The 27,339-nt window shown below is 43.5% G+C and overlaps 1 protein-coding gene across 2 annotated transcripts in view; it reads left to right on the forward strand.

Annotated features, from left to right (window-relative positions):
• The first annotated feature begins 3,926 nt into the window (after nucleotides 1–3,926).
• The window catches only part of LOC138955529 (uncharacterized), a 24,555-nt gene continuing 1,142 nt past the window's right edge, over nucleotides 3,927–27,339 (forward strand). The window contains exons 1-9 of one of the 2 annotated variants that reach the window (XM_070327116.1): nucleotides 3,927–4,120; nucleotides 18,973–19,042; nucleotides 19,874–19,996; nucleotides 21,918–22,052; nucleotides 22,439–23,071; nucleotides 24,282–24,463; nucleotides 25,054–25,569; nucleotides 26,235–26,602; nucleotides 27,264–27,339. The exon at nucleotides 27,264–27,339 is cut by the window's right edge and continues 1,142 nt beyond it. In XM_070327116.1, coding sequence (XP_070183217.1) covers nucleotides 18,992–19,042; nucleotides 19,874–19,996; nucleotides 21,918–22,052; nucleotides 22,439–23,071; nucleotides 24,282–24,463; nucleotides 25,054–25,569; nucleotides 26,235–26,602; nucleotides 27,264–27,339 — 2,084 coding nt within the window. In that variant the 5' untranslated portion in view covers nucleotides 3,927–4,120; nucleotides 18,973–18,991. Of the gene's footprint in view, nucleotides 4,121–18,823; nucleotides 19,043–19,873; nucleotides 19,997–21,917; nucleotides 22,053–22,438; nucleotides 23,072–24,281; nucleotides 24,464–25,053; nucleotides 25,570–26,234; nucleotides 26,603–27,263 lie in introns of those variants that run through there. The other variant, XM_070327117.1, reaches the window with a different exon arrangement.

Raw genomic sequence — 27,339 nt, forward strand, 5'->3', positions numbered from 1 at the left:
GACCTGAGTTCAGGATTTATCTTTACCCAGCACAAAGATATCGTAGCGCAGCAGTGGAACATCTAAGTTACCCAGCCCGGCAGCCACCTACGTCACAGGGAACTGTGAAAGCCAAGCAGCGTGTGTACTGATCCCTGAACGAACCTCACCGCCACTCAACAAAGGAGAAGGATATTAATTCGGCAGTTTCATGTTCCTTGTGGGATTTCCAGTGACGATACTCTAAGAAAAACAAAGAAAAAAAAACCGAATCGACTGTTGCACTCTCTCTCTATTTTTATTTTTTTATGTTTTTGTCTGAGAGAGTTTTAGACACACCTTGGAAGAAAGGTGATTCGAAAACAAGTCTCTTTATTTCTATCTACAAACTTGGCCAGCTTGCAGTCATAGTGCTTTTCGTGCTTTTGGACTTTTAGAGTTTTACGCATTTTGACACTGCGCTGGTTTCTATCTTGCATTCCGTCTTTATTTTCTTCCTTGTTTTCTAGAGGTATGCAAACCCATGAGTTGTTATGACAAAGGGCGGGCGCGGTGGCCTAGTGGATAAGACATCGGCCTCTTAATCTGAAGGTCGTGGGTTCAAATCCCGGCCGCGACCGCCTGGTGGGTTAAGGGTGGAGATTGTTTTGATCTCCCAGGTCAACTTATGTGCAGACCTGCTACTGTGTCTTATCCCCTTTCGTGTGGACACGCAACCACAAGACCAAGTGCGCACGTGAAAGATCATGTAATCCATGTCAGAGTTTGGTGTGTTATCGAAAATACCCAGCATGCTTCCCCGGTTTACGTCAAATATATCTTTACGTCATTTCCTTTCTGTCTGACATCTATTCCAAATCTGAAGATCTCTGTTGGACAAGAAAAATCAAGGGAACTGAAACACATGTTCAACATGGTTATATCTTGTGAGATTGTTCTGAGAGCGCATGTCATCTGTTAGTATTCATTATGCCAGGTGAGTGATTGGCTGGCCCAGGTCACGAGAACTGATGCTTTGACTGACAGTCCCCTGTGCGGCTGTCTAATTTGCGGGATCGGTTAGAAAATGTTTTTTGGTCGAAATTATAATGTAATAAATCCGATGACTGTTAGCAAATGAAAACAGATATGTCTCACACATGATATCAGCATGAGCCGGTAGCTGTCTTATTTTTTGACATGTCTGTTATCATTTGTTAACAGTCAGCATATTAGAAATTACGGTTTATTACCTTCTATAATTACCTCCCAACATTTGTGTTCAAACCGATCATATGAACGTCTAACAAGTCGAGTGTTACACGCTGAGTTTGGGTAGTCTTTGCAGACTGTACTTTCTCCTTGCACTGTCTGTGTTTCGTTTCTCTATCATGTTTCTCATCTGGAAGCAGTAAATCTAGCACGCGTTCTTTTGCAGCTGTGTTGCCTTCACTTCGTTCTGTTACAGCTGTGTTGCCTTAACTTTGCTCTGTTACAGCTGTGTTGCCTTAACTTCGCTCTGTTACAGCTGTGTTGCCTTCACTTCGCTCTGTTACAGCTGTGTTGCCTTCACTTCGCTCTGTTACAGCTGTGTTGCCTTAACTTCGCTCTGTTACAGCTGTGTTGCCTTTACTTCGTTCTGTTACAGCTGTGTTGCCTTCAATTCGCTCTGTTACAGCTGTGTTGCCTTAACTTCGCTCTGTTACAGCTGTGTTGCCTTCACTTCGCTCTGTTACAGCTGTGTTGCCTTCACTTCGCTCTGTTACAGCTGTGTTGCCTTTACTTCGCTCTGTTACAGCTGTGTTGCTTTCACTTCGCTCTGTTACAGCTGTGTTGCCTTTACTTCGTTCTGTTACAGCTGTGTTGCCTTCACTTCTTTCTGTTACAGCTGTGTTGCCTTCACTTCGCTCTGTTACAGCTGTGTTGCCTTCACTTCGCTTTGTTACAGCTGTGTTGCCTTCACTTCGCTCTGTTACAGCTGTGTTGCCTTCACTTCGCTCTGTTACAGCTGTGTTGCCTTAACTTCGCTCTGTTACAGCTGTGTTGCCTTCACTTCGCTTTGTTACAGCTGTGTTGCCTTAACTTTGTTCTGTTACAGCTGTGTTGCCTTCACTTCGCTCTGTTACAGCTGTGTTGCCTTAACTTCGCTCTGTTACAGCTGTGTTGCCTTAACTTCGCTCTGTTACAGCTGTGTTGCCTTAACTTCGCTCTGTTACAGCTGTGTTGCCTTCACTTCGCTCTGTTACAGCTGTGTTGCCTTCACTTCGTTCTGTTACAGCTGTGTTGCCTTTACTTCGTTCTGTTACAGCTGGGTTGCCTTCACTTCGCTCTGTTACAGCTGTGTTGCCTTCACCGGCTTCGCTCTGTTACAGCTGTGTTGCCTTAACTTTGTTTTGTTACAGCTGTGTTGCGCACGGGTTTGCCCGCGTCGTGGATGTTGACCAGGACTGATGAGATCAGCTGATGAATAGAATCGGGACTATATGGCAGAAAAGTTTATTGAAGACCAGTTGTTTCTTTTTTTCATTTATGTAAATAACTAGCACATTAACGGAACGTTTTTAGGTTATATAATCCCCACAGTAAATGTCTAACATTCCTTGATGAACAAATACCCCAGAAAACTTCTCCAAAATGTCTTTTTCCCTACTGTGCCTTTACATGTATCAGCTTACAAAAAGTACGCGGCTGTTTTCTGTCCCCATACAAACCGACGATGAGTACATCGCGACCTGGACGTGCAGCAGTGTGAAACGTCACGAGGGTCCGGGAACACGTATCGTGTGGCCGCGCTGAAGCCTTTATCTTGTAAAGACCAGTGTCGTCACAGCTCAGTCTGTGTCTATACCAACCAGTCGTCAACACGTGTTGCAGGCAGTGTAGTGTTTAGATGTAACCCCGTGTCTTCGCCCTGTGGGAAATAGTGTAGTGTTCGCCCGAAAGTCTAAAGTGTGATCCCGTCGTCCTGACGAAAGAAACACTGACTGAAGCTAACGAATCGAGAGAAAGAAACACTGACTGAAGCTAACGAGTCGTGGGAAAGAAACACTGACTGAAGCTAACGAGTTGTGAGAAAGAAACACTGACTGAAGCTAACGAGTCGTGAGAAAGAAACACTGATTGCAGCTAACGAGTCGTGAGAAAGAAACACTGACTGAAGCTAACGAGTTGTGAGAAAGAAACACTGACTGAAGCTAACGAGTTGTGAGAAAGAAACACTGACTGAAGCTAACGAGTCGTGAGAAAGAAACACTGACTGAAGCTAACGAGTTGTGAGAAAGAAACACTGACTGAAGCTAACGAGTCGTGAGAAAGAACCACTGACTGAAGCTAACGAGTGGTAAGAAAGAAACACTGACTCAGTGCAGCTAACGAGTGGTGAGAAAGAAACACTGACTGAAGCTAACGAATCGAGAGAAAGATACACTGACTGAAGCTAACGAGTTGTGAGAAAGAAACACTGACTGAAGCTAACGAGTCGTGCAAAAGAAACACTGACTGAAGCTAACGAGTTGTGAGAAAGAAACACTGACTGAAGCTAACGAGTGGTGAGAAAGAAACACTGACTGAAGCTAACGAGTTGTGAGAAAGAAACACTGACTGAAGCTAACGAGTTGTGAGAAAGAAACACTGTTTGGAGCTAACGAGTTGTGAGAAAGAAACACTGACTGAAGCTAACGAGTCGTGAGAAAGAAACACTGACTGAAGCTAACGAGTTGTGAGAAAGAAACACTGACTGAAGCTAACGAGTTGTGAGAAAGAAACACTGACTGAAGCTAACGAGTTGTGAGAAAGAAACACTGACTGAAGCTGACGAGTAGTGAGAAAGAAACACTGACTGAAGCTAACGAGTCGTGAGAAATAAACACTGACTGAAGCTAACGAGTTTTGAAAAAGAACCACTGACTGAAGCCAACGAGTTGTGAGAAAGAAACACTGACTGAAGCTAACGAGTTGTGAGAAAGAAACACTGACTGAAGCTAACGAGTTGTGAGAAAGAAACACTGACTGAAGCTAACGAGTCGTGAGAAAGAAACACTGACTGAAGCTGACGAGTTGTGAGATCTATAGAAACACTGACTGAAGCTAACGAGTTGTGAGAAAGAAACACTGTTTGGAGCTAACGAGTTGGAGGGATAACTGTGGATTGCTTTGTTGAAAGGTAAGAGTGTGTAAGTGGATTTTACTCATTTAACCTTTATTGTGTTTTCGAGTACGACCCAGAGACACATAAACATCAATGCATCTTTAAATCCTTTGGATTTTTTTCTCAAGACTGGTGTAAGTCAACTTAGCAAAAATATGATTGTGACAAATGTTAGACACCCAATCAAAATTTAAACTTTCTATGACATTTTAAGGCAGTCTGCTGGATCATGGCACACTTTTTGGATCAAAATGTCCTTAACTCTTACCAGTTCGCTCCCTTACCCATCGTAAGAAATCTTATATGGATAAACTCATATGTTAGACACACTTTATGACAGAAACGAGCTGGGTTATTGTTAAAAGTTAGTTATAGGAATGCATTATTAGGCACACACACAAAAAGTCTGTTAACGGTAACATAGGCCAATAAAATAGGGTCGGTAGGTCGGGACTTTTTTTTTCCCCAAAAAAAACATATTTCTAAGTTATTTTGCAAAAAAAACAAAGACCTTAATTTTCTTTTCCTTTTTTTCTTCAAAAAACCATATTTTTAAGTTATTTGGCAATTTTTTTTCCCCAAATGCCAAAAACAAGTCTAGGGTCGCGGGAAAAAATAGGGTCGGTCGGGATACCGTAAACAGACTATTTTTTGTGTGCCTAAGGCATGCGTATGTCATGAAACGTCCAACTTGACAATAACGTTTTTCTTTATCAGCAAAACTCAATAAAACTTTGCTATGTTATGTAAAATGAATGCCAAAACAGACTAGTTAGCAGCATATCTAAAACAAACTGAACACCAACAAAAAATGTCTTCTTTGTGTTTGTCACGTGTTCCAAAAAATGGGCGTACAAATTTCAACAAAAATCATGTTGTCACCCCCATAACATTTTTTACCTTTAAAGATAGCACAATTCTCCTTGCAAATATGAACAGCTTATTCATTTTCCTTTCATTTGATGTGTAACTTTCTATATATATTTCATTTGGAATATGACCCCAGATAGCCACTCGGCAAGTAGGCACCAACAGCACTGTAAAATATGCCCTAAAACCCCCGAACTGGTAAGAGTTAACAGCTAGTGTGAACTTATTTACTATCTGGGTTATTGTAAGTTACTCAGTTATTCATGTTGTATATTTCCTAGGTAATTGTTGTTGTAACCAGACCGCGTATTGATATCCCCTGGACAAAGTCATGAAAATTCGTGATGACATTACCAACACAACACAGAATGATCAGCATTTATATGGGTGTGTGGATACTCAAGTACCACACGGCACAGAGAACGTAATACTATTCACATGTACTCATCGTCAACACAGAATGATCAGCATTTATATGGGTGTGTGGATACTCAAGTACCACACGGCACAGAGAACGTAATACTATTCACATGTACTCATCGTCAACACAGAATGATCAGCATTTATATGGGTGTGTGGATACTCAGTACCACACGGCACAGAGAACGTAATACTATTCACATGTACTCATCGTCAACACAGAATGATCAGCATTTATATGGGTGTGTGGATACTCAAGTACCACACAGCACAGAGAACGTAATACTATTCACATGTACTCATCGTCAACACAGAATGATCAGCATTTATATGGGTGTGTGGATACTCAAGTACCACACGGCACAGAGAACGTAATACTATTCACATGTACTCATCGTCAACAATGCAGGTTTGTGTTTCTTTGTTTTATGAAGACTATCAATCTTTGTAGACACTGATTTCGCCCAACAAGCCAGGGTGCACAACTGTTGATTAGGCGTGATTTTACCCTGCAAGAAACTCTCACAGAGCCTCAACCTTCATCCCCCCCCACCGCCCCCCCCCTCTCCCCTTCCTCCTCTAACCCCCACCCACCGAAAATCCAACCCACAACTCGGTATGCGACCCGGATGTCTATAAGTGTGAGACGACGCAATGACACGGTGCACGTATCATGTATCGGTACTGAGGCCGCCTCGTTGTGGGGCCATTGTTGTCAGCGTTCTGCCCGTGTCACTGCAGAGAGGTCGTGTTGCTTTCCTGTGTCATGTCAAAGTACTGGCCTGGCTTGGAGAAGTGTAATGTCAGCGTTCTGCCCTTGTCTCTGCACTGAACCCACAAACACAAACCGATGTTGTTGGTTCTTTTCATTTCTTTATTGTTAATTTCAAGTTCAGCAGTAAAGTATGCTTTGTTGTGTTCGAAATTCAACGCATGGCTATATGTAGCCGTGTGGAGAATTCACGGCAATATTGTTCCTAGTGTGTTGTTCCTCTATTTTATTCCCTACGAATAAGGATAAGGAGAAGATTGTATATAGTCCTGTGAGGTTACCCTCGTGGGAATTCGGGCAGCTTTCTCACTGGGGAAAGCGGGCTGCCATACAGTATACGGCGCTACCCATTTGTTTTCTTTTTTCTGCATGTGTGTATTCATGTTTTCAAGCCTTCAGACTTTCGCGGTGAACTTGGGTTCTGTATCGTGCGCATGCGCCGTGCACACGGGGGTGTTCGGACACCGGGGAGAGTCTGCACAAAGTTGACTCTCGGAAATAAATCCCTCGACGAACATGGGGATCGAACCCACGCTGATAACGACAACTGGTTTTGGCGGTTGCAGAAACACACACCCCAAAACCGTCAGGCTTTTTCGCTTTTTTTCACTTTTGGCAGCGCTCACTCTAAATTCGCCGTCTAAAACGGACTCGTTTCTGTCCACAGTCAAAGCTTTTATCACACAAAAATGGCTATATATGACAGCTAAGACCGTATTTGTTACGTACATTATAGCAGTGTTTACCCCGAGTTTCTACTGCAAACAGAAAATAATAGCAAAACCTCAAAGTATGTGTGAGTCCCCTAATATGGACCACCTTCAACAAATCGAAGAAAATAAAAGCTAAAGGCAATTTTAATTAATTCATTAAGAAGCTAGCTGAAAATAACCTATGAGTAGCACTCGAGATTTCAAAAAAATATAACAAATATTTTTTTGGGGGGTGGAAGTTGATAATTTCACTTATTTTCACTCTGTTTTTGATAAGCTTCTTCGGTTTGCTGGTGTACTTCAAATAATGCTCTCATCAACCCGAAACAGATAAATCTAAAGCATAATTATTTGAATTAGTCTGACTTACACACTAACTTGTAACATGCTATTTTGAAGTATATAGAGGGCTTTTTTTTTAAAGGGCTATTTTCTTTTCTCCTTAGTTACTTAAATCTTGTTAAAAAATCTTGATCACCTTTAAACAAGTTATAACTCTAGTGGGGATCGGGGGGGGGGGGGGGGGGCGGGGCGGGGCAGGGCGGGGGAGGTTGAGGGATGAGAGGAGGTGGGGAGGGGGGATGGGGGGGGGGGGGTGAGGACAATCAGGTGGACATCCCACAGCATCAGAGGGTTAGTAGAGAGACAAATTTGCTATTAAACTGTCGGAAGATTTTAAGTAGAGGTAATTAAAGGTGGTCGTCTACATTTTTGCTTTTTTTCAATAATCTTATGGTTAGATTTCGCTAAAAAGTGATGTCAAATGACAAATGAACCATGGGGAAAAAAGTTATAGAAAAAAATATGTAAAAAAAGATTTTATTTTGGGGTATTTTTGCTGAGAACATGTGCTTTGCCTAAAAATACTAACCAATCAAATTCATGTCACTATGCTTATAGCCACGCCCAAACAAGTGCAGCAACAGTTTGACACTGGAGCACTGTCCACGCTTTTTTTTAAACGCACGAAATGCACGGGATTTGAGAGGAGTTTTGCGCTTGGCATTTTCCAAATAAGGATATCCTACTATGAGTACTACGCTGGAATACTACAATGAATTTTCAAACGGCTACACTGGCTTCGTCGTTCCTGATAGAAAGGGGGTGTATTGTTGATAATTGTAGATAATAGACTCTGCATTTTAATGGTAAAATGGCGATTTCGGTATAAAAATGTAGACAAGGACCTTTAAGATACTTTCCGGAAGAAATGTGGATTTTTATGGATACAAATAATCTGCTTGCAACTGAGTAGTGTTCAGAAACATGGAAACCCTTCCCCTTAATCAAATCTTTTCAGAAGACATTGACCAACCCGACCGCCTAACACGCTGCCCCACACAAAAACAAACAAGTCGCGTAAGGCGAAATTACAACATTTAGTCAAGCTGTGGAATTCACAGAATGAAACTGAACGCAGTCCGCCGCTAGTGCTAAAAAGGCAGTGAAAGTGACGAGCTTGTTTGGCGCGGTAGCGATTGCGCTGTGCATGTGCTTTACTGTACCTCTTTTCGTTTTAACTTTCTGAGCGTGTTTTTAATCCAAACATATCATATCTATATGTTTTTGCAATCAGGAACCGACAAGGAATAAGATGAAATAGTTTTTAAAACGATTTCGGATATTTAATTTTGATCATAATTTTTATATATTTTTTATTTTCAGAGCTTGTTTTTAATCCAAATATAACATATGTATATGTTTTTGGAATCAGAAAATGACGAAGAATAAGATGAAATTGTTTTTGGATCGTTTAATAAAAAAATAATTTTAATCAGAAGTTTCCGATTTTTAATGACCAAACTCACTCATTAGTTTTTAAGCCACCAAGCTGAAATGCAATACCAAACCCCGGCCTTCGTCGAAGATTGCTTGGCCAAAATTTCAATCAATTTAATTGAAAAATGAGGGTGTGACAGTGCCGCCTCAACTTTTACAAAAAGCCGGATATGACGTCATCAAAGGTATTTATCGAAAAAATGGAAAAAAAAACGTCCGGGGATATCATACCCAGGAACTCTCATGTCAAATTTCATAAAAATCGGCCCAGTAGTTTAGTCTGAATCGCTCTACACACACACACAGACACAGACACAGACACACAGACACACACACACACACACACACACATACACACATACACACACTCACACACACACACACACACACACACACACACACACACACACACACACACACACACACACACATACACACACACACACACACACATACACCACGACCCTCGTCTCGATTCCCCCGTCTATCTTAAAACATTTAGCCAAAACTTGACCAAATGTAACAAGTCGGGTAAGCCGAAAATACAACATTTAGTCAAGTAGCTGACGAACTCACAGAATGAAACTGAACGCAATGCAACGCAGCAAGACCGTATACTCGTAGCATCGTCAGTCCACCGATCATGGCAAAGGCAGTGAAATTGACAAGAAGAGCGGGGTAGTAGTTGCGCTGAGAAGGATAGCACGCTTTTCTTTACCTCTCTTCGTTTTAACTTTCTGAGCGTGTTTTCAATCCAAACATATCATATCTATATGTTTTTGGAATCAGGAACCGACTACAAATAAGATGAAAGTGTTTTTAAATTGATTTCGAAAATTTAATTTTGAACAAAATTTTATATTTTTAATTTTCAGAGCTTGTTTTTAATCCAAATATAACATATTTATATGTTTTTGGAATGAGAAAATGATGGAGAATAAGATGAACGTAAATTTGGATCGTTTTATAAAAAAATTTTTTTTTTACAATTTTCAGATTTTTAATGACCAAAGTCATTAATTAATTTTTAAGCCACCAAGCTGAAATGCAATACCGAAGTCCGGGCTTCGTCGGAGATTACTTGACCAAAATTTCAACCAATTTGGTTGAAAAATGAGAGCGTGACAGTGCCGCAACTCTCATGTCAAATTTCATAAAGATCGGTCCAGTAGTTTAGTCTGAATCGCTCTACACGCACGCACACACACACATACACACATACACCACGACCCTCGTTTCGATTCCCCCTCTATGTTAAAACATTTAGTCAAAACTTGACTAAATATAACAAAAGCACAAAAGGCAAGACCCGTCTGGTCTTCATTGTCATGGCCAGAGAACGAGAAAGATACCATGATCACAACACAGCGAGTGTAGCTCCAATGTTAACAGCGCTCTGGTCTTCATTGTCATGGCCAGAGAACGAGGGAGATACCATGATCACAACACAGCGAGAGTAGCTCCAATGTTAACAGTGCTCTGGTCTTCATTGTATACAACTCTCCTGTGTTCACTTTCAAGTGAATAACTATCGTTCTGATATCATTTTAAAGTGAAGCTAAAGAAACCTGGTATCGGCACTGCTGTGCATCTCCTATGATCTCAATGGTATCAAGGCACGGGTCATAGCCCTTTGCCGCGACAAGGTTTGCCGATACCGGCACTTGTCTTGTCTAGACAGTGACGTCATTCATAGATGACGCCAATCATAAATGACGTTTGTCAAGGGAACTTATGCTTTCAAGTGTTGCTGCTTCCAGTGACAGGAAGGTATAGAGATTGATCATTGTATACAATCAATTTATCATTGTATACACAAATTACACAAACGTCATCTTGTGAGGGACCAAAAAATATTGAAACTCTCGGATGATTTTTTTGTGTGGTATCAACCTCGACCTACGGTCTCGGTTGATACCACAAAAAAATCATCCTCGAGTTTCAATATTTTTCGGTCCCTCACTCGATGACGTTGTGTAATCTCTATGTCATGGCCAGAGAACAAGGGAGATACCATGATCACAACACAGTGAGAGTAGCTCCAATGTTAACAGCATTCTGGTCTTCATCGTCATGGTCAGAGAACAAGATACCATGATCACAACACAGTGAGAGTAGCTCCAATGTTAACAGCATTCTGGTCTTCATCGTCATGGTCAGAGAACAAGATACCATGATCACAACACAGTGAGAGTAGCTCCAATGTTAACAGTGCTCTGGTCTTCATTGTCATGGTCAGAGAACAAGATACCATGATCACAACACAGCGAGAGTAGCTCCAATGTTAACAGCGTTCTGGTCTTCATTGTCATGGTCAGAGAACAAGATACCACGATCACAACACAGCGAGAGTAGTTCCAATGTTAACAGTTCTCTGGTCTTCATTGTCATAGTCAGAGAACAAGATACCATGGTCACAACACAGCGAGAGTAGCTCCAATGTTAACAGCGTTCTGGTCTTCATTGTCATGGTCAGAGAACAAGATACCACGATCACAACACAGCGAGAGTAGCTTCAATGTTAACAGCGCTCTGGTCTACATTGTCATGGCCAGAGAACAAGGGAGATACCATGATCACAACACAGCGAGAGTAGCTCCAATGTTAACAGTGCTCTGGTCTTCATTGTCATGGTCAGAGAACAAGATACCATGATCACAACACAGCGAGAGTAGCTCCAATGTTAACAGTGCTCTGGTCTTCATTGTCATGGTCAGAGAACAAGATACCATGATCACAACACAGCGAGAGTAGCTCCAATGTTAACAGCGCTCTGGTCTTCATTGTCATGGTCAGAGAACAAGATACCATGATCACAACACAGGGAGAGTAGCTCCAATGTTAACAGTGCTCTGGTCTTCATTGTCATGGTCAGAGAACAAGATACCATGATCACAACACAGGGAGAGTAGCTCCAATGTTAACAGCGCTCTGGACTTCATTGTCATGGCCAGAGAACGAGGGAGATACCATGATCACAACACAGCGAGAGTAGCTCCAATGTAAACAGCGTTCTGGTCTTTATTGTCATGGTCAGAGAACAAGATACCATGATCACAAGACAGCGAGAGTAGCTCCAATGATAACAAGACGTTGGTCTTCGTTGTCATGGTCAGTGAAAGAGAGATACCATGATCACAACACAGCTAGAGTAGCTCCAATGTTAACAGTGCTCTGGTCTTCATTGTCATGGTCAGAGAACAAGATACCACGATCACAACACAGCGAGAGTAGTTCCAATGTTAACAGTTCTCTGGTCTTCATTGTCATAGTCAGAGAACAAGATACCATGGTCACAACACAGCGAGAGTAGCTCCAATGTTAACAGTGCTCTGGTCTTCATTGTCATGGTCAGAGAACAAGATACCATGATCACAACACAGCGAGAGTAGCTCCAATGTTAACAGCGTTCTGGTCTTCATTGTCATGGTCAGAGAACAAGATACCATGATCACAACACAGCGAGAGTAGTTCCAATGTTAACAGTTCTCTGGTCTTCATTGCCATGGTCAGAGAAAGAGAGAGATACCATGCTCACAACACAGCGAGAGTAGCTCCAATGTTAATAGTGCTCTGGTCTTCATTGCCATGGTCAGAGAACAAGATACCACGATCACAACACAGCGAGAGTAGTTCCAATGTTAACAGTTCTCTGGTCTTCATTGTCATAGTCAGAGAACAAGATACCATGGTCACAACACAGCGAGAGTAGCTCCAATGTTAACAGTGCTCTGGTCTTCATTGTCATGGTCAGAGAACAAGATACCATGATCACAACACAGGGAGAGTAGCTCCAATGTTAACAGTGCTCTGGTCTTCATTGTCATGGTCAGAGAACAAGATACCATGGTCACAACACAGCGAGAGTAGCTCCAATGTTAACAGTGCTCTGGTCTTCATTGTCATGGTCAGAGAACAAGATACCATGGTCACAACACAGCGAGAGTAGCTCCAATGTTAACAGTGCTCTGGTCTTCATTGTCATGGTCAGAGAACAAGATACCATGATCACAACACAGGGAGAGTAGCTCCAATGTTAACAGCGCTCTGGTCTTCATTGTCATGGTCAGAGAACAAGATACCATGATCACAACACAGCGAGAGTAGCTCCAATGTTAACAGCGTTCTGGTCTTCATTGTCATGGTCAGAGAACAAGATACCATGATCACAACACAGCGAGAGTAGCTCCAATGTTAACAGCGTTCTGGTCTTCATTGTCATGGTCAGAGAACAAGATACCACGATCACAACACAGCGAGAGTAGCTTCAATGTTAACAGCGCTCTGGTCTACATTGTCATGGCCAGAGAACAAGGGAGATACCATGATCACAACACAGTGAGAGTAGCTCCAATGTTAACAGCATTCTGGTCTTCATCGTCATGGTCAGAGAACAAGATACCATGATCACAACACAGTGAGAGTAGCTCCAATGTTAACAAGACGTTGGTCTTCGTTGTCATGGTCAGTGAAAGAGAGATACCATGATCACAACACAGCGAGAGTAGCTCCAATGTTAACAGCGTTCTGGTCTTCATTGTCATGGTCAGAGAACAAGATACCACGATCACAACACAGCGAGAGTAGCTCCAATGTTAACAGTTCTCTGGTCTTCATTGTCATGGTCAGAGAACAAGATACCATGATCACAACACAGCGATAGTAGCTCCAATGTTAACAGCGTTCTGGTCTTCATTGTCATGGTCAGAGAACAAGATACCACGATCACAACACAGCGAGAGTAGCTCCAATGTTAACAGCGCTCTGGTCTTAATTGTCATGGCCAGAGAACGAGGGAGATACCATGATCACAACACAGCGAGAGTAGATCCAATGTTAACAGTAATCTGGTCTTCATTGTCATGGTCAGAGAACAAGATACCATGATCACAACACAGCGAGAGTAGCTCCAATGTTAACAGTGCTCTGGTCTTCATTGTCATGGTCAGAGAACAAGATACCATGGTCACAACACAGCGAGAGTAGCTCCAATGTTAACAGTGCTCTGGTCTTCATTGTCATGGTCAGAGAACAAGATACCATGGTCACAACACAGCGAGAGTAGCTCCAATGTTAACAGTGCTCTGGTCTTCATTGTCATGGTCAGATAACAAGATACCATGATCACAACACAGCGAGAGTAGCTCCAATGTTAACATCATTCTGGTCTTCATTGTCATGGTCAGATAACAAAATACCATGATCACAACACAGGGAGAGTAGCTTCAATGTTAACAGTGTGTTACGGCTGGAATTTTCGTGTGTATGTCTGTATGTGTATTTACTCCTATCAGAAAGTGTGCGTGCTTCTCTCTGTTTACTACCTAGTCTTCCCACACACACACAACACTCCAACCAGGCACAAAGACAAGAACACGGTTACGGCCCTTTGCCCCTGTTCCTCTATTGAAATATTCAATCAACACAACATAAACATATTATTTCCCATTCATTCTACAAATCACTCTCACTCAACATAAAAGTTCTATTTCTGTCAATATACAGAAATCTAGCTGCACAGAAATACACACATGTTACTTTCTCATGCAGCCTATTACTCACGTGCACACACGTAGTACACTTCAAGCTTTGTTCCGTGGGAGCCTGTCTGTCCCACTACAGACGAAGTCATTGTCTCAGGCAATACTTTTCTGTCAATTGTCATTTCTGTTACACACAGATAAAAAGTCACGATCGCTCTACGTCTCGGTTTGTTAACTTGGGGAACTTATCTCCACACAGCTCTCTCGCCGGTTACGTCTTTCCAGTCGTACTCACACAATACAGTGACACGCCCTGGTCCACACCACCCACACAAACTGTCTTCGCGTGGTGGAATGGGACGGGGTCCCCGTTCTTCAGCGCTTCACGCTGACTCCTTCCTGCGCCCCCGAAACTCACGGCTCAGGACGCAAAGGCGGAACCTCCCGTCTCGTCTCCCCACTTCCGCGGCTACCCACTCAGCCCGGGATGCTAAAATACAAAAGTTTAAACTATCATAAGTCTCCATACCTGAATAAACTTTTCTACTCAATAATACTGCCGTTCTTTATCACTACCGTCAACTAACTTATGCGGTTACAGTATATACACCCGCTTACTCATAAGCGACTTCATTTCCGAAAAACATGTAAACATTCTCTTTTCAACAATGGCTGACAACAGCGCACGCTTTTCAGCCAATTCACACATGACTCTCCCGGTCATTTCTCAAGTCAATATTTCCGAGCAAAATAATATCTCCGAGCAAAATACACTTCAATAAATACCTGTAAACACAGCAGTTGAATCCTACGATTCAATTCCGCGGCACGAGTCGTACCAACCCGACCTCCAGCGCCCGGTGAAAAACTTTACCAAAAGGAGACCCGTCTTCTCCCTTCAACGGTCTGGAAAGCTCTGCTGTCTTCAGTCTCTTCAAACGCGACCTCAGTCAATACTCTTCTCTGATTGGTTACATCTCACACATGACAGCACTGTAAAATATCACTCGTGCAGTGCCTACTCAAAGTTTGTGGCCCATGAAATTGTATACACCTGCGTCACATAACTCCAATACAAAATTATGTACAATCCATTTGTCACACAGTGCTCTGGTCTTCATTGCCATGGTCAGAGAACAAGATACCATGATCACAACACAGCGAGAGTAGCTCCAATGTTAACAGCGCTCTGGTCTTCATTGTCATGGCCAGAGAACGAGGGAGATACCATGATCACAACACAGCGAGAGTAGCTCCAATGTTAACAGCGCTCTGGTCTTCATTGTCATGGCCAGAGAACGAGGAAGATACCATGATCACAACGCAGCGAGAGTAGCTCCAATGTTAACAGCGCTCTGGTCTTCATTGTCATGGTCAGAGAACAAGATACCATGATCACAACACAGCGAGAGTAGCTCCAATGTTAACAGCGTTCTGGTCTTCATTGTCATGGCTCCAATGTTAACAAGACGTTGGTCTTCGTTGTCATGGTCAGTGAAAGAGAGATACCATGATCACAACACAGCTAGAGTAGCTCCAATGTTAACAGTGCTCTGGTCTTCATTGTCATGGTCAGAGAACAAGATACCATGATCACAACACAGCGAGAGTAGCTCCAATGTTAACAGCGCTCTGGTCTTCATTGTCATGGTCAGAGAACAAGATACCATGGTCACAACACAGCGAGAGTAGCTCCAATGTTAACAGCGTTCTGGTCTTCATTGTCATGGTCAGAGAACAAGATACCATGATCACAACACAGCGAGAGTAGCTCCAATGTTAACAGCGCTCTGGTCTTCATTGTCATGGCCAGAGAACGAGGGAGATACCATGATCACAACACAGCGAGAGTAGCTCCAATGTTAACAGTGCTCTGGTCTTCATTGTCATGGTCAGAGAACAAGATACCATGATCACAACAAGGCGAGAGTATCTCCAATGTTAACAACGCACTGGTCTTCATTGACATCGTCAGAGAACGAGGGAGATACCATGATCACAACACAGCGAGAGTTGCTCCAATGTTAACAGCGTTCTGGTCTTCATTGTCATGGCCAGAGAACGAGGGAGATACCATGGTCACAACACAGCGAGAGTAGCTCCAATGTTAACAGCGTTCTGGTCTTCATTGTCATGGCCAGAGAACGAGGGAGATACCATGATCACAACACAGCGAGAGTAGCTCCAATGTTAACACCGCTCTGGTCTTCATTGTCATGGTCAGAGAACGAGGGAGATACCATGATCACAACACAGCGAGAGTAGCTCCAATGTTAACAGCGTTCTGGTCTTCATTGTCATGGTCAGAGAACGAGGGAGATACCATGATCACAACACAGCGAGAGTAGCTCCAATGTTAACAGTGCTCTGGTCTTCATTGTCATGGTCAGAGAACAAGATACCATGGTCACAACACAGCGAGAGTAGCTCCAATGTTAACAGCGTTCTGCTCTTCATTTAATTCATTTTCAATTCAATTTAATACAACTTTATTATCTGAATGTGAGACAAAATAAATATTTCTTTTGGCTCGTGTACACAGATATTATATCCCTCTCAAAACGTATAAATAAACACATAGAATTCATCTGCACACACATATCCTAAACCACACACACTCGCACCCTCACACACATATCCTAAACCATACACACTCGCACCCTCACATACATATCCTAAACTATACACACTCGCACCCTCACACACATATCCTAAACCATACACACTCGTACCCTCACATACATATCCACATTCATGCACTCATGTGTCCATTATTAAATATAAATACATTAAAATTAAATTCATTGTTATGGTCAAGGAGGAACGTACCATGCACACGTCCTCAATTCTGACATTGGTACCAACATTCTCAACTCTGCAATCCTTGTCACTCTGAGCTCTGGTCAGGCCTAAGATGTAGATAATGTACATCAAATATGAAGTAAGTCGGTGCACAAATAAAGAAGTTATTAGCATTTTCGAGGGTGGCATTTCTTTGGGGTCACCCGGTACACAAATATGAAGTAATTCGCTCAACAGATGTAGACTCTGTTAGATTGTTTTTGTGTGGCATTGGATGAGGGGGGGGGGTGGATGGGAGGGTGTCCCCCAGTACATGCATTTCGTTCGCTTGGCCTGCACTACGGCTTTTGTGGAGCGTTACTCCACGATCATCCCCGACAGTCTTCAAGTGGAGCCTGTCAAAGTTAATGTATTCTAATCTGCCAAGGAACTTGTTCCTGCTTTCGTGCGATTGCAACAAGGCCGAAATGATTCCGTTCTGTTGACACACTTCTTTCAGTTCACTGAGCTGTGACGGTCACGTAAAACAACACGTGCTACCGTATCACCATCTCTCTGCTCCCGCTCAATCTTTTCACATATTTGTTTCTCCTTTTCGTGTGATTGGTGGAAGGCAAAACATTTTTCCCATCCAATAGCAGTGTTTGGAATAAACTCACGTTTTCAAAAGAAATCCCACGTACATCTATTTACGTCATGTGATTGATATCTTCGCATCAACTATGGTCTCGCTGTTTTGCTAATGCTACAGTACCGGGCACTTACAAATTACTCTCACCACTATATAACAAAGACTGATTAAACGTGTATAAATGCGCCTCCTAAGCATGTGTTCAACATGTGATTGTTGGTGTTCATCAAGAATTGAACACCAATCACAGAATGTGCTTCGTTCTAAACCCAGCGTTTCTGAATTACAATACACCAGTTAACAGTTCCAGCGCTACATGGAAGAAAAAAGAAAACCCACGTGATACCGAAAGCGATTATGATTGGTCGAGATGTTTTCGACGAGCAACGTTTGCATCGTCTGCACGGCAAAGCATGGTGATAGAGAGGGCGAGTGTGCTCGTCGGTTCATTTCCATCAAAGTTGCAGAGTCAACTTCAAGTTCAATCCATTTCAGTGGCATATAAACTTGCCCAGTAACTGGTTGCAGTAATATAGTTTACCGACTTTGGAAATGGGGGTCCCAATTTTGCAAATCACTACAAAAGTGCACTTTCTTCAGCGAATCAGTCTATGCGTTCAAATCTTCGGAACTTACTCGCAAAAGTGATATGCACAAGCGCAAATTCTACGGAACTGGAAGTGGAAGTAGAAAAAAAATACTCGAAAAACGATCTGCGTACGTACAATTCCAAAATGGCCGCGGAACTGTGAATCGGTGTATAGAAAATGGTTACAATGTGTTGACTCTGTCTGCATGAAGAGTCAGACCTGATCACATCACTTTACTATTCACACTTATTCAACCAGTTATTCTATTTAGATATTGATAATCGTTTATGTAATTCGTCGCTGGAGTGTCTAAATTACGGCGAATCGAAAGTGCCTTAGGATTACTCCCCTTTAAGATGAACATGTGCACTAACTGTTGCTAAAGGATTACTCCCCTTTAAGATGAACATGTGCACTAACTGTTGCTAAAGGATTACTCCCCTTTAAGATGAACATGTGCACTAACTGTTGCTAAAGGATTACTCCCCTTTAAGATGAACATGTGCACTAACTGTTGCTAACGGATTACTCCCCTTTAAGATGAACATGTGCACTAACTGTTGCTAAAGGATTACTCCCCTTTAAGATGAACATGTGCACTAACTGTTGCTAAAGGATTACTCCCCTTTAAGATGAACATGTGCACTAACTGTTGCTAAAGGATTACTCCCCTTTAAGATGAACATGTGCACTAACTGTTGCTAAAGGATTACTCCCCTTTAAGATGAACATGTGCACTAACTGTTGCTAAAGGATCGCCACGGGCAACACTACTTTTCTAATTGCAACATGATGTTGATGTTTTAGGTGAGACAGGGCGAGCACAATGGCGAGTCAGCAGGGAGGCAGCGGATCCATTGCAAAGAAACCACGTCTGGTAGGCCGCTGTCACCGTGTTGTGATGTGTATCATTCTGTGTTCTTAGCTGTGGTGTGTTGTCCATCGTTTTAAAAGTTTTATGTTGTCAGCCGTGGTGTCAGTCCATCGTGTTGCATGTTGTCCATTGTGTTGTGTTGTCCATCGTGTTGTGTTGTCCATTGTGTTGTATTGTGTTGTCCATTGTGTTGTGTTGTTTATTGTATTGTGTTGTCCATCGTGTTGTGTTGTCCATTGTGTTGTGTTGTTTATTGTATTGTGTTGTCCATTGTGTTGTGTTGTTTATTGTATTGTGTTGTCCATCGTGTTGTGTGGTCCATTGTGTTGTGTTGTCCATCACGTTGTGGTGTCCATCGTGCTGTGATGTCCACCTTGTTATGTTGTTCACCTCCTTGTTGTATTGTCCATCATGTTGTGTTATCCATTGTGTTGTGTTGTCCATCGTGTTGTGTTGTCCATTTTTTTGTATTGTCCATTATGTTGTGATGTCCATCGTGTTGTGTTGTCCATCTTGTTGTATTGTCCATCGTGTTGTGTTGTCTTTCGTATTGTGTTGTCCATTGTGTTGTGTTGTCCATCGTGTTGTGTTGTCCCCCCTGTTTTGTTGTCCATCGTGTTGTGCTGTCCATCGTATTGTGTTGTCCATTGTGTTGTGTTGTCCATCGTGTTGTGTTGTCCCCCCTGTTTTGTTGACCATCGTGTTGTGTTGTCCATCGTATTGTGTTGTCCATCGTGTTGTGTTGTCCATCGTGTTGTACGTGTTGTCCATCGTGTTGTGTTTTAACACGTACATTCTCACAACAAAAGAGGTCACTCGCATCGAACCTTTCAGGCGTGCTGCCAGTGCAGCAGGGAATCACGGTGCATCAGGCAAGGGGAGTGTGACTGCCGTGCGAACTGCACCCCCTGTACCAACTGTGCTGCTCAGGGCTGTACGAATTGCTCCGTTGATCTGGTACGTCTTGGGTAGCGGTGTACGCTCTATCTCTCTCTCTCTCTCTCTCTCTCTCTCTCTCTCTCTCTCTCTCTCTCTCTCTCTCTCTCTCTCTCTCTCCTCTCTCTCTCTCCTCTCTCTCCTCTCTCTCTCTCTCTCTCTCTCCCCCTCTCTCTCTCTCTCTCTCTCTCTCTCTCGCTCTCTCCCCCTCTCTCTCTCTCTCCTCTCTCTCTCTCTCTCTCTCTCTCTCTCTCTCTCTCTCTCTCTCTTAAGATTTGTTTTCTCTCTCTCTCTCCTCTTCTCTCTCTCTCTCTCCTCTCTCTCTCTCTCTTAAGATTTTCTCTCTCTCTCTCTCAAGATTTGTTTCTCTCTCTCTCTCTCTCTCTCTCTCTCTCTCTCTCTCTCTCTCTCTCTCTCTCTCTCTCTCTCTCTCTCTCTCTCTCTCTGTCTCTCTCTCTCTCTCTCTCTTGAGATTTGGCGAAAGACGTTTTGCAAGACATGCGGTTTTTAGAACCGTCTACAATGTTATCGTGATTGCCACAGGTTGTAGGCACATTAAACAACAAACAATAACCAGCCAACCAACCCATCTCTGTCTGTCTATCTCTGTCTGTCTATCTCTGTCTGTCTATCTCTGTCTATCTCTGTCTATCTCTGTCTGTCTATCTCTGTCTGTCTGTCTCTGTCTGTCTATCTCTGTTTATCTCTGTCTGTCTATCTCTGTCTGTCTATCTATGTCTGTCTATCTCTGTCTGTCTATCTCTGTCTATCTCTGTCTGTTTATCTATGTTTATCTCTGTCTGTCTATCTCTGTTTATCTCTGTCTGTCTATCTCTGTTTATCTCTGTCTGTCTATCTCTGTCTGTCTGTCTCTGTCTGTCTATCTCTGTCTGTCTATCTCTGTCTCTGTCTGTATATCTCTGTCGATGTCTGTCTGTCTCTGTCTCTCCTGCCCCCCTCCCGTCCCCCTCAGCTCCTACACGGCCGATCTAATCTGTCAATTTGTTGGGGGTCGTATACATGCATTGTCCGTTTCAGTGTCGATACACGCAAATAGACTGAACATTCCTCATTGATGACGATCGCAACAGCCAAGTTGATGGTTGAGTGTTTGGAACCCCGCCACCTGCTTGATAAAGAGAAGAGATGTTCCGATCTCCCGGGTCACTTTATTTGCATACCTGCTTGCCCCCACCCCCCCTCCCCCCATTGTGTGGTACAAAACCAGGTAAAAATGGTAAAGATCCTGAAATCCATGTCAGTGAATTATAGAAACATGAAAATACCAAGTATGCATCCCACGACACAGAGTAGAGTATAAGTATATGGCCGACGGAACATACGGCCAAGCACATACAATCCTCTTTGTGCAAAACCATGAGTGTACATGGGCGTTTTGGCCCACAAACGCACAGGAAAATAAAATAATGTTTGAATTTTTTTTCTGAGTACCATGTGAGGAAACACGTTCACATACATACATATTTACGTTCACATCAATACGTATTGCATGACAATAAGGTGAGTCACTATCTAAAACAACGCTATGACAGAAATGACGGTCATATCATGCACACAACTCATAATCATGAACAGCCCTATGACAGAAGTGACCGTAATATCATGCAAACCACACATATAAACATCGCTATGACAGAAGTGACGGTCATATCATGCACACAACTCATAATTATGAACAGCGCTATGACAGAAGTGACTGTAATATCATGCAAACCACACGTATGAACAGCGCTATGACAGAAGTGACTGTAATATCATGCAAACCACACATATGAACATCGCTTTGACAGAAGTGACGGTAATATCATGCATAGTACATATATGAACAGTGCTATGACAGAAATGACGGTAATATCATGATCATTACATATATGAACAGTGCTATGACAGAAGTGACGGTTATATCATGCACATCACACAGGGACCGGCTGTGGAATGTGCTCCGCCGTGCAGTACCTCTGGGTCACCGGGGAACCAGGCTGTCTCTCCTGCCCCGCCCTTGATGGCAAGATCACAGGAATCAGAGGACCAAGTGTTAAGGTTGTCAGACCATGAGGTAAATTCATCTCAGAAAAAAAACAACGAAACCTCATATTTTAAGACTTATTGAAGTTATGTTTAAAATGAATAAGGTGCATTATCATTAGTTTTACTCTTTTTGTGTTACGTTGTTGTTGTTGTTGTTGTTGTTGTTGTTGTTGTTGTTGTTGTTGTTGTTGTTGTTGTTGTTTTCCTTGTTTTTGTTTTTCATTTTGAATTTACACCATAGAACAACTGTTTTTAAACAATTATCTGCTGTGTTCTAGGCAAATATTGTGTGAACCACCAACGAGACATAAGTCCCTATTTGGTGTCCGTATTTTCACCGTCTTCATAGTTGACGTAGGTTGTGAATGGTACTAGAAGTGAGCAGGCAGTACACCATCATGTCTTTGATTCCAGAGAGAGTTTCTCAACGCCTGGTTCCCTCACCTTGAGAGCGAATCATACATAATCCCCCCGGCTCACATGGACACTGTGCAAGAGAGAATGGCATATATCGGAGAAGGTGAGCGAATCCAGGTACTGAAAACACAGCAACAAATAGACAGAGATGAGAGTAGAGAGGTCAGGGACACTGTCCGCATAGACAGAGTGCTGAAAAATGTCCACCACTGCATGAATCAGATAAAGAACAAAGCCGCAAGGGAAAAAGAAATTATGGTAATTCTGACCCAAGCTAAATTTGGTGTATATGGTGCTAATACCCAAAGCATCTATACTGGTGCAGCCGCCAGGAACACGAACAGCGTCAAAGCAGAGCCGTTGAACCTGAAGGAGGACTTTGTTGACCTGCTCGTCATACATCGCGAGCGTGGGATAATGATGGCGGCAATCATACCTCAGACAGAAGACGACCCCCTTGCAGTTCAAGAAGAACTAAAGAAGGCCGCTGCCTACCTGAAGCAAGCCAGAGATGTTGTGAGGCGCTCTGTTCTGGGTGACCTGGTAACACAGCCAGCCCTCCACCAGGCCATTGTCCTGCCCGACACAACGAGACGCTGTCTGGAGGAGGTGCTGCTAAACATGAGCGATGTAAGTTAACTCTTGACCTACACTCGCTCACACACGCAAAAACGGACGAACGCAGGAGAGAAGTAGAGAGAGAGAGAGAGAGAGAGAGAGAGAGAGAGAGAGAGAGAGAGAGAGAGAGAGAGAGAGAGAGAGAGAGAGAGAGAGAGAGAGAGAGAGAGAGAGAGAGAGAGAGAGAGAGAGAGAGACCTTTGTTCACCAACGTAAAGTAAGGGCCAGTTCATAGCGCTATGCTCTTAGTCCACACACTGTGTGCAGTGTCCGTCCGTATGTCCGAACAAAAGACATTTGCAGACTTCTGGTATTTAATAATTTTCCGATTTGACCCCGATTTGATTGACCTTTGTCAAATGTTGGGGTCACAGCGGGGTCATGCTCATCAACTTTTTAAGTTTAGTTTCTTTCAGATATTTGGGTAACAAAGCCTCCATATTTCACACAATTGTAGGTGTTATTAATCAGCAGACATGACCAAAATGTAGCTTGTTTCGTAAATGTTCACAGTAATAGCATGGACATGTTTGCTGGACAAGATGATCACCACTGAACATATCTGGAATATTACAGGTCACACTTTTGATCAAGTTTTTTTCGATTATTCTGATGCCAACGTTCTCTTGAACATTTAATTTATGAAGCTGAAAGAGGACTTTTTTAATTATTTTTTTATTGGGGTTAAGTCTTAAAATGTGGGTTAACTTACAGAGGTTATGAACAAAAACAAAACAAAGGGTCTTATTGGGGGAGGTCAGGCATAAAAGGGGGTGGTTGTATAAGAAGGGAGGGACTCTTGTGGGAGTGGTGGTGGCGGGAGTCTTCCATGGGGGAGGGGGGATCCTAAAAGGGGGGGGGGGTTACATTGTTGTGGGACAAGACGAAGGCGAGTCGAATAAGCATTTGCTTTTTATTTTTTACTGGAGCTCTAAGAACAGTGACCTTGAATAGTAGACGTCATTTTTTTGTCGCGAAAACGACGTCACTTGTACTTTACGTAGCCTAATGCGCGTCACCACAAACGGGAAACTCTTTTCCGAAAAGATGGTTTGCTTTTGTCCAGAAAGTTGTCTTTTAGGCTGGTAAACACTAAAGCAGGAATGAAGAGATTTGCAACTCAGGTAGGCCTAATGTTACACTGTCTTTGTGTGCATCGTGTATTAAACCATCCCTTGTGCCATTTCCCGCATTGTTTACAGTCCGTGTGTGTTGATCTCAGTTACAGGAGTTGCAGGAAGGCCTCAGCGTCGAGCCAGGTCGGAATGTCAGCCAGATATGTCTTTGTGAGGACGATATGGCTGACCAGACAAGGCTCGACGCGTGGTGGAGGGCAAGCTTTGAACGGAATGAGGGCGGGGACCATGCCATGGATACAGCTACCTACACACAGTTGGTTGCCAGGTACGTTGCATAGCTGTATCATATCGGTGAAGCGCACGCACGCACGTTTGTTATTACTTGACCTAACGTCATCTATCTTTCTTTCTTTCTTTCTCCCCCCCCCCCCCCCCCTCTCTCTCTCTGTCTCTGTCCTCTCTCTCTCTCTCTCTCTCTCTCTCTCTCTCTCTCTCTCTCTCTCTCTCTCTCTCTCTCTCTCTCTCTCTCTCTCTCTCTCTCTCTCTCTCTCTTTCTTGTTTCTTGTTACGAATTCTCTGTTTTGATCTCGCCCTGTCTATCCCTGTTTGTGTTTTTGTGTGGATGTTTTTTTGTTCGTGGTCTTTGTGGTGATTGTTTGACTTGCTTTGATTTGTTTATTGCTTTGATTGATATGCATGCATGCATGCATGTGTGTGTGTGTGTGCTTGTGTGTGGGTGTGTGTGTGTGTGTGTGTGTAACGGTATGTGTGTGTGTGTGTGTGTGTGTGTAACTGTGTGTGTGTGTGTGTGTGTGTGTGTGTGTGTGTGTGTGTGTGTGTGTGTGTGTGTGTGTGTGTGTGTGTGTGTGTGTGTGTGTGATATACCTAATAATGTGTGAATGTGTATGATGACAGATTCTCCATACCACTGACAACGGTTGAGCTATTCCTCAGCAGACAGCCAAGACTACAGCTGTGGACCCAGGGCCATCTTGTTCACGCTGTTGGAATGGAGCATGGTCGACCAATGACATGCATCGCTCTGTTCCCGCAGCAGTTTCAAGTCTTGGAGGAGCCGCCAGACGACGACGACGTCGACGTGAGGATCCTCTGGGGCCCGACGGGCACTTCAAAAAGCGTAGTCTTGATATTGAAGGGACATTTTCTGCTGAGGAAGGGCTGCGGCACCGTCTTCGTTCTTCAGACGAGTGATGATGGCGCTGCTGCTGCTTACCTTGTGGGTCATCAGGTGAGAGAGACTGCCGGACAGGGAGCCGGCAGCGTGCAGCTCGTCAACATGGCGGAGGAACTGGACGAGGATGGTGACTGGACAGAGGAAGGCAAGAAGAAAGTGCAGGCCTGGGTGGAGGAGCTGTGTCAACACGCACAGACACACGGACGCGTGCACATCCTGGCCGATGAGGCTGAGTGGTAAGAATGACGCTGTACACTGAATCTAACACTGCCTCCTGTCACTCTTGTGTTGGCCGGTGTGGTCGTGTTCGTTGGAAGGAAGTCTGATAATTCACAAATGTTATTATATTCACACCTGTTTTATAACAAGGTCATTCCTGGGCTTTTGGTCGAGAAAATCGGAAGATGTATGTAGAAGTAATGGCTCTTTATTTTGAAGTTTGAATAATAGACTGGGGCATGTTTATTAGATGTAGAATGTGAATTCAGCAACTGTCACTGCAGTGTGTACTGATCAGTGATGTTATAAATCTGTCCGATCAGGCGCCACCCTTTCTTTGTCTGCCATTGGAAAAACTTGGTCAAGGTAACGAAGAGTGGAGCGAAATAACGTCATTCTGTTTACGTCATTATTAATCATTGCGTCATTTCATTTCAGGTTCACTGTGATTCTTATCCTGAACAGCAATCTTTGTGACTTCCTTTTTGCCAGGCGTTTTTGTTTTGTTTTATCAGTTTCGTAATTCCAGGTGTAATCAGGCACTGACACACCTGTCCGTTCTGTTGCTGTGACGTCATCACGAAGATCTACACTGCGTTAAAACAACTGAGTTTTGTGAGAACTATAACACACCTGTCTGTTCTGTTTCTACACACTGACACACCTGTCTGTTCTGTTACAGTGACGTCATCGCAGAGATCTACCGGGCGTTAAAACAACGACACGTCCGGTTCACCTTGTGGGCAGCAGGTGTTAAGCTAGATGTACCTGCCGACATGGAGCGTTACGTCCGCAAACTGACACAGCCCCTGAGAAGCCCACCTGCTGTGGTGAGAGAGGTGGAGCAGGCTGACGATATGAAGGATGGAACGGTCCCGGCCTACACCAGGCCGCCAGTGTCCGCACCGTGCGACGGCCCACCTGTCCTGACGGTTGGTCACTATGATGATGACTACCGCGGTGACAGACAGGGACATGAGGGTGACTATCCATGGCGGTGTGCACGGTGCGGGGAGCTGGTGGCAGACATGCTGCGAGATCTTCGTGTCGGTCAGTACACCTCTGTCTGTCTGTCTGTCTGTCTGTCTGTCTGTCTGTCTGTCTGTCTGTCTGTCTGTCTGTCTGTCTGTCTGTCTGTCTGTCTGTCTGTCTGTCTGTCTGTCCGCCTGTCTGTCTGTCTGTCTGTCTGTCTGTCTGTCTGTCTGTCTCTCTCTCTCTCTCTCTCTCTCTCTCTCTCTCTCTCTCTCTCTCTCTCTCTCTCTCTCTCTCTCTCTCTCTCTCTCTCTCTCGCAATGCAGTAAGTGTCAGTCAGGTCGGTGTACAACATTTCGATGACGTCATTAAACTTACAAGAAACATTGATATTTACGTCATTTACTGTGACGTCGTTACATAATATCGTCACAAGTCTGCCAAGGTGAGGTGTTGAACCCTAAATAATATAAAATTGTTTTTCCTATTTTCAGGTGGTTGTGGTGCTGCTGATGTAGTTGTAGTCTCTGTTCACGTGTTGCTGCAGCCGGTGTTGGTGCGGAAGTTAGACATGGGTCGTCGTTGTTGTTTGTGTCGTGGTTGTTGTTGCTGGTGATGGTGGTGTCGTCGTCGTCGTTGCTGTTGTTGTTGTTGGTGTTGTTGTTGTAGTTGTTGCAGTCGGTGTGGATGTATATTACACAACGACGATGTGATGTTGACGGTGTGTGTGATGTTTCAGGTTGCGATGACAACGCTCCCCACGGGCAGGGCGGCCTCACCTACAGCGACGTCTTTGTGCTGGGTGACATGGACTG

Source organism: Littorina saxatilis, unplaced genomic scaffold (assembly GCF_037325665.1).
Source record: "Littorina saxatilis isolate snail1 unplaced genomic scaffold, US_GU_Lsax_2.0 scaffold_354, whole genome shotgun sequence".
Taxonomy (NCBI): domain Eukaryota; kingdom Metazoa; phylum Mollusca; class Gastropoda; order Littorinimorpha; family Littorinidae; genus Littorina; species Littorina saxatilis.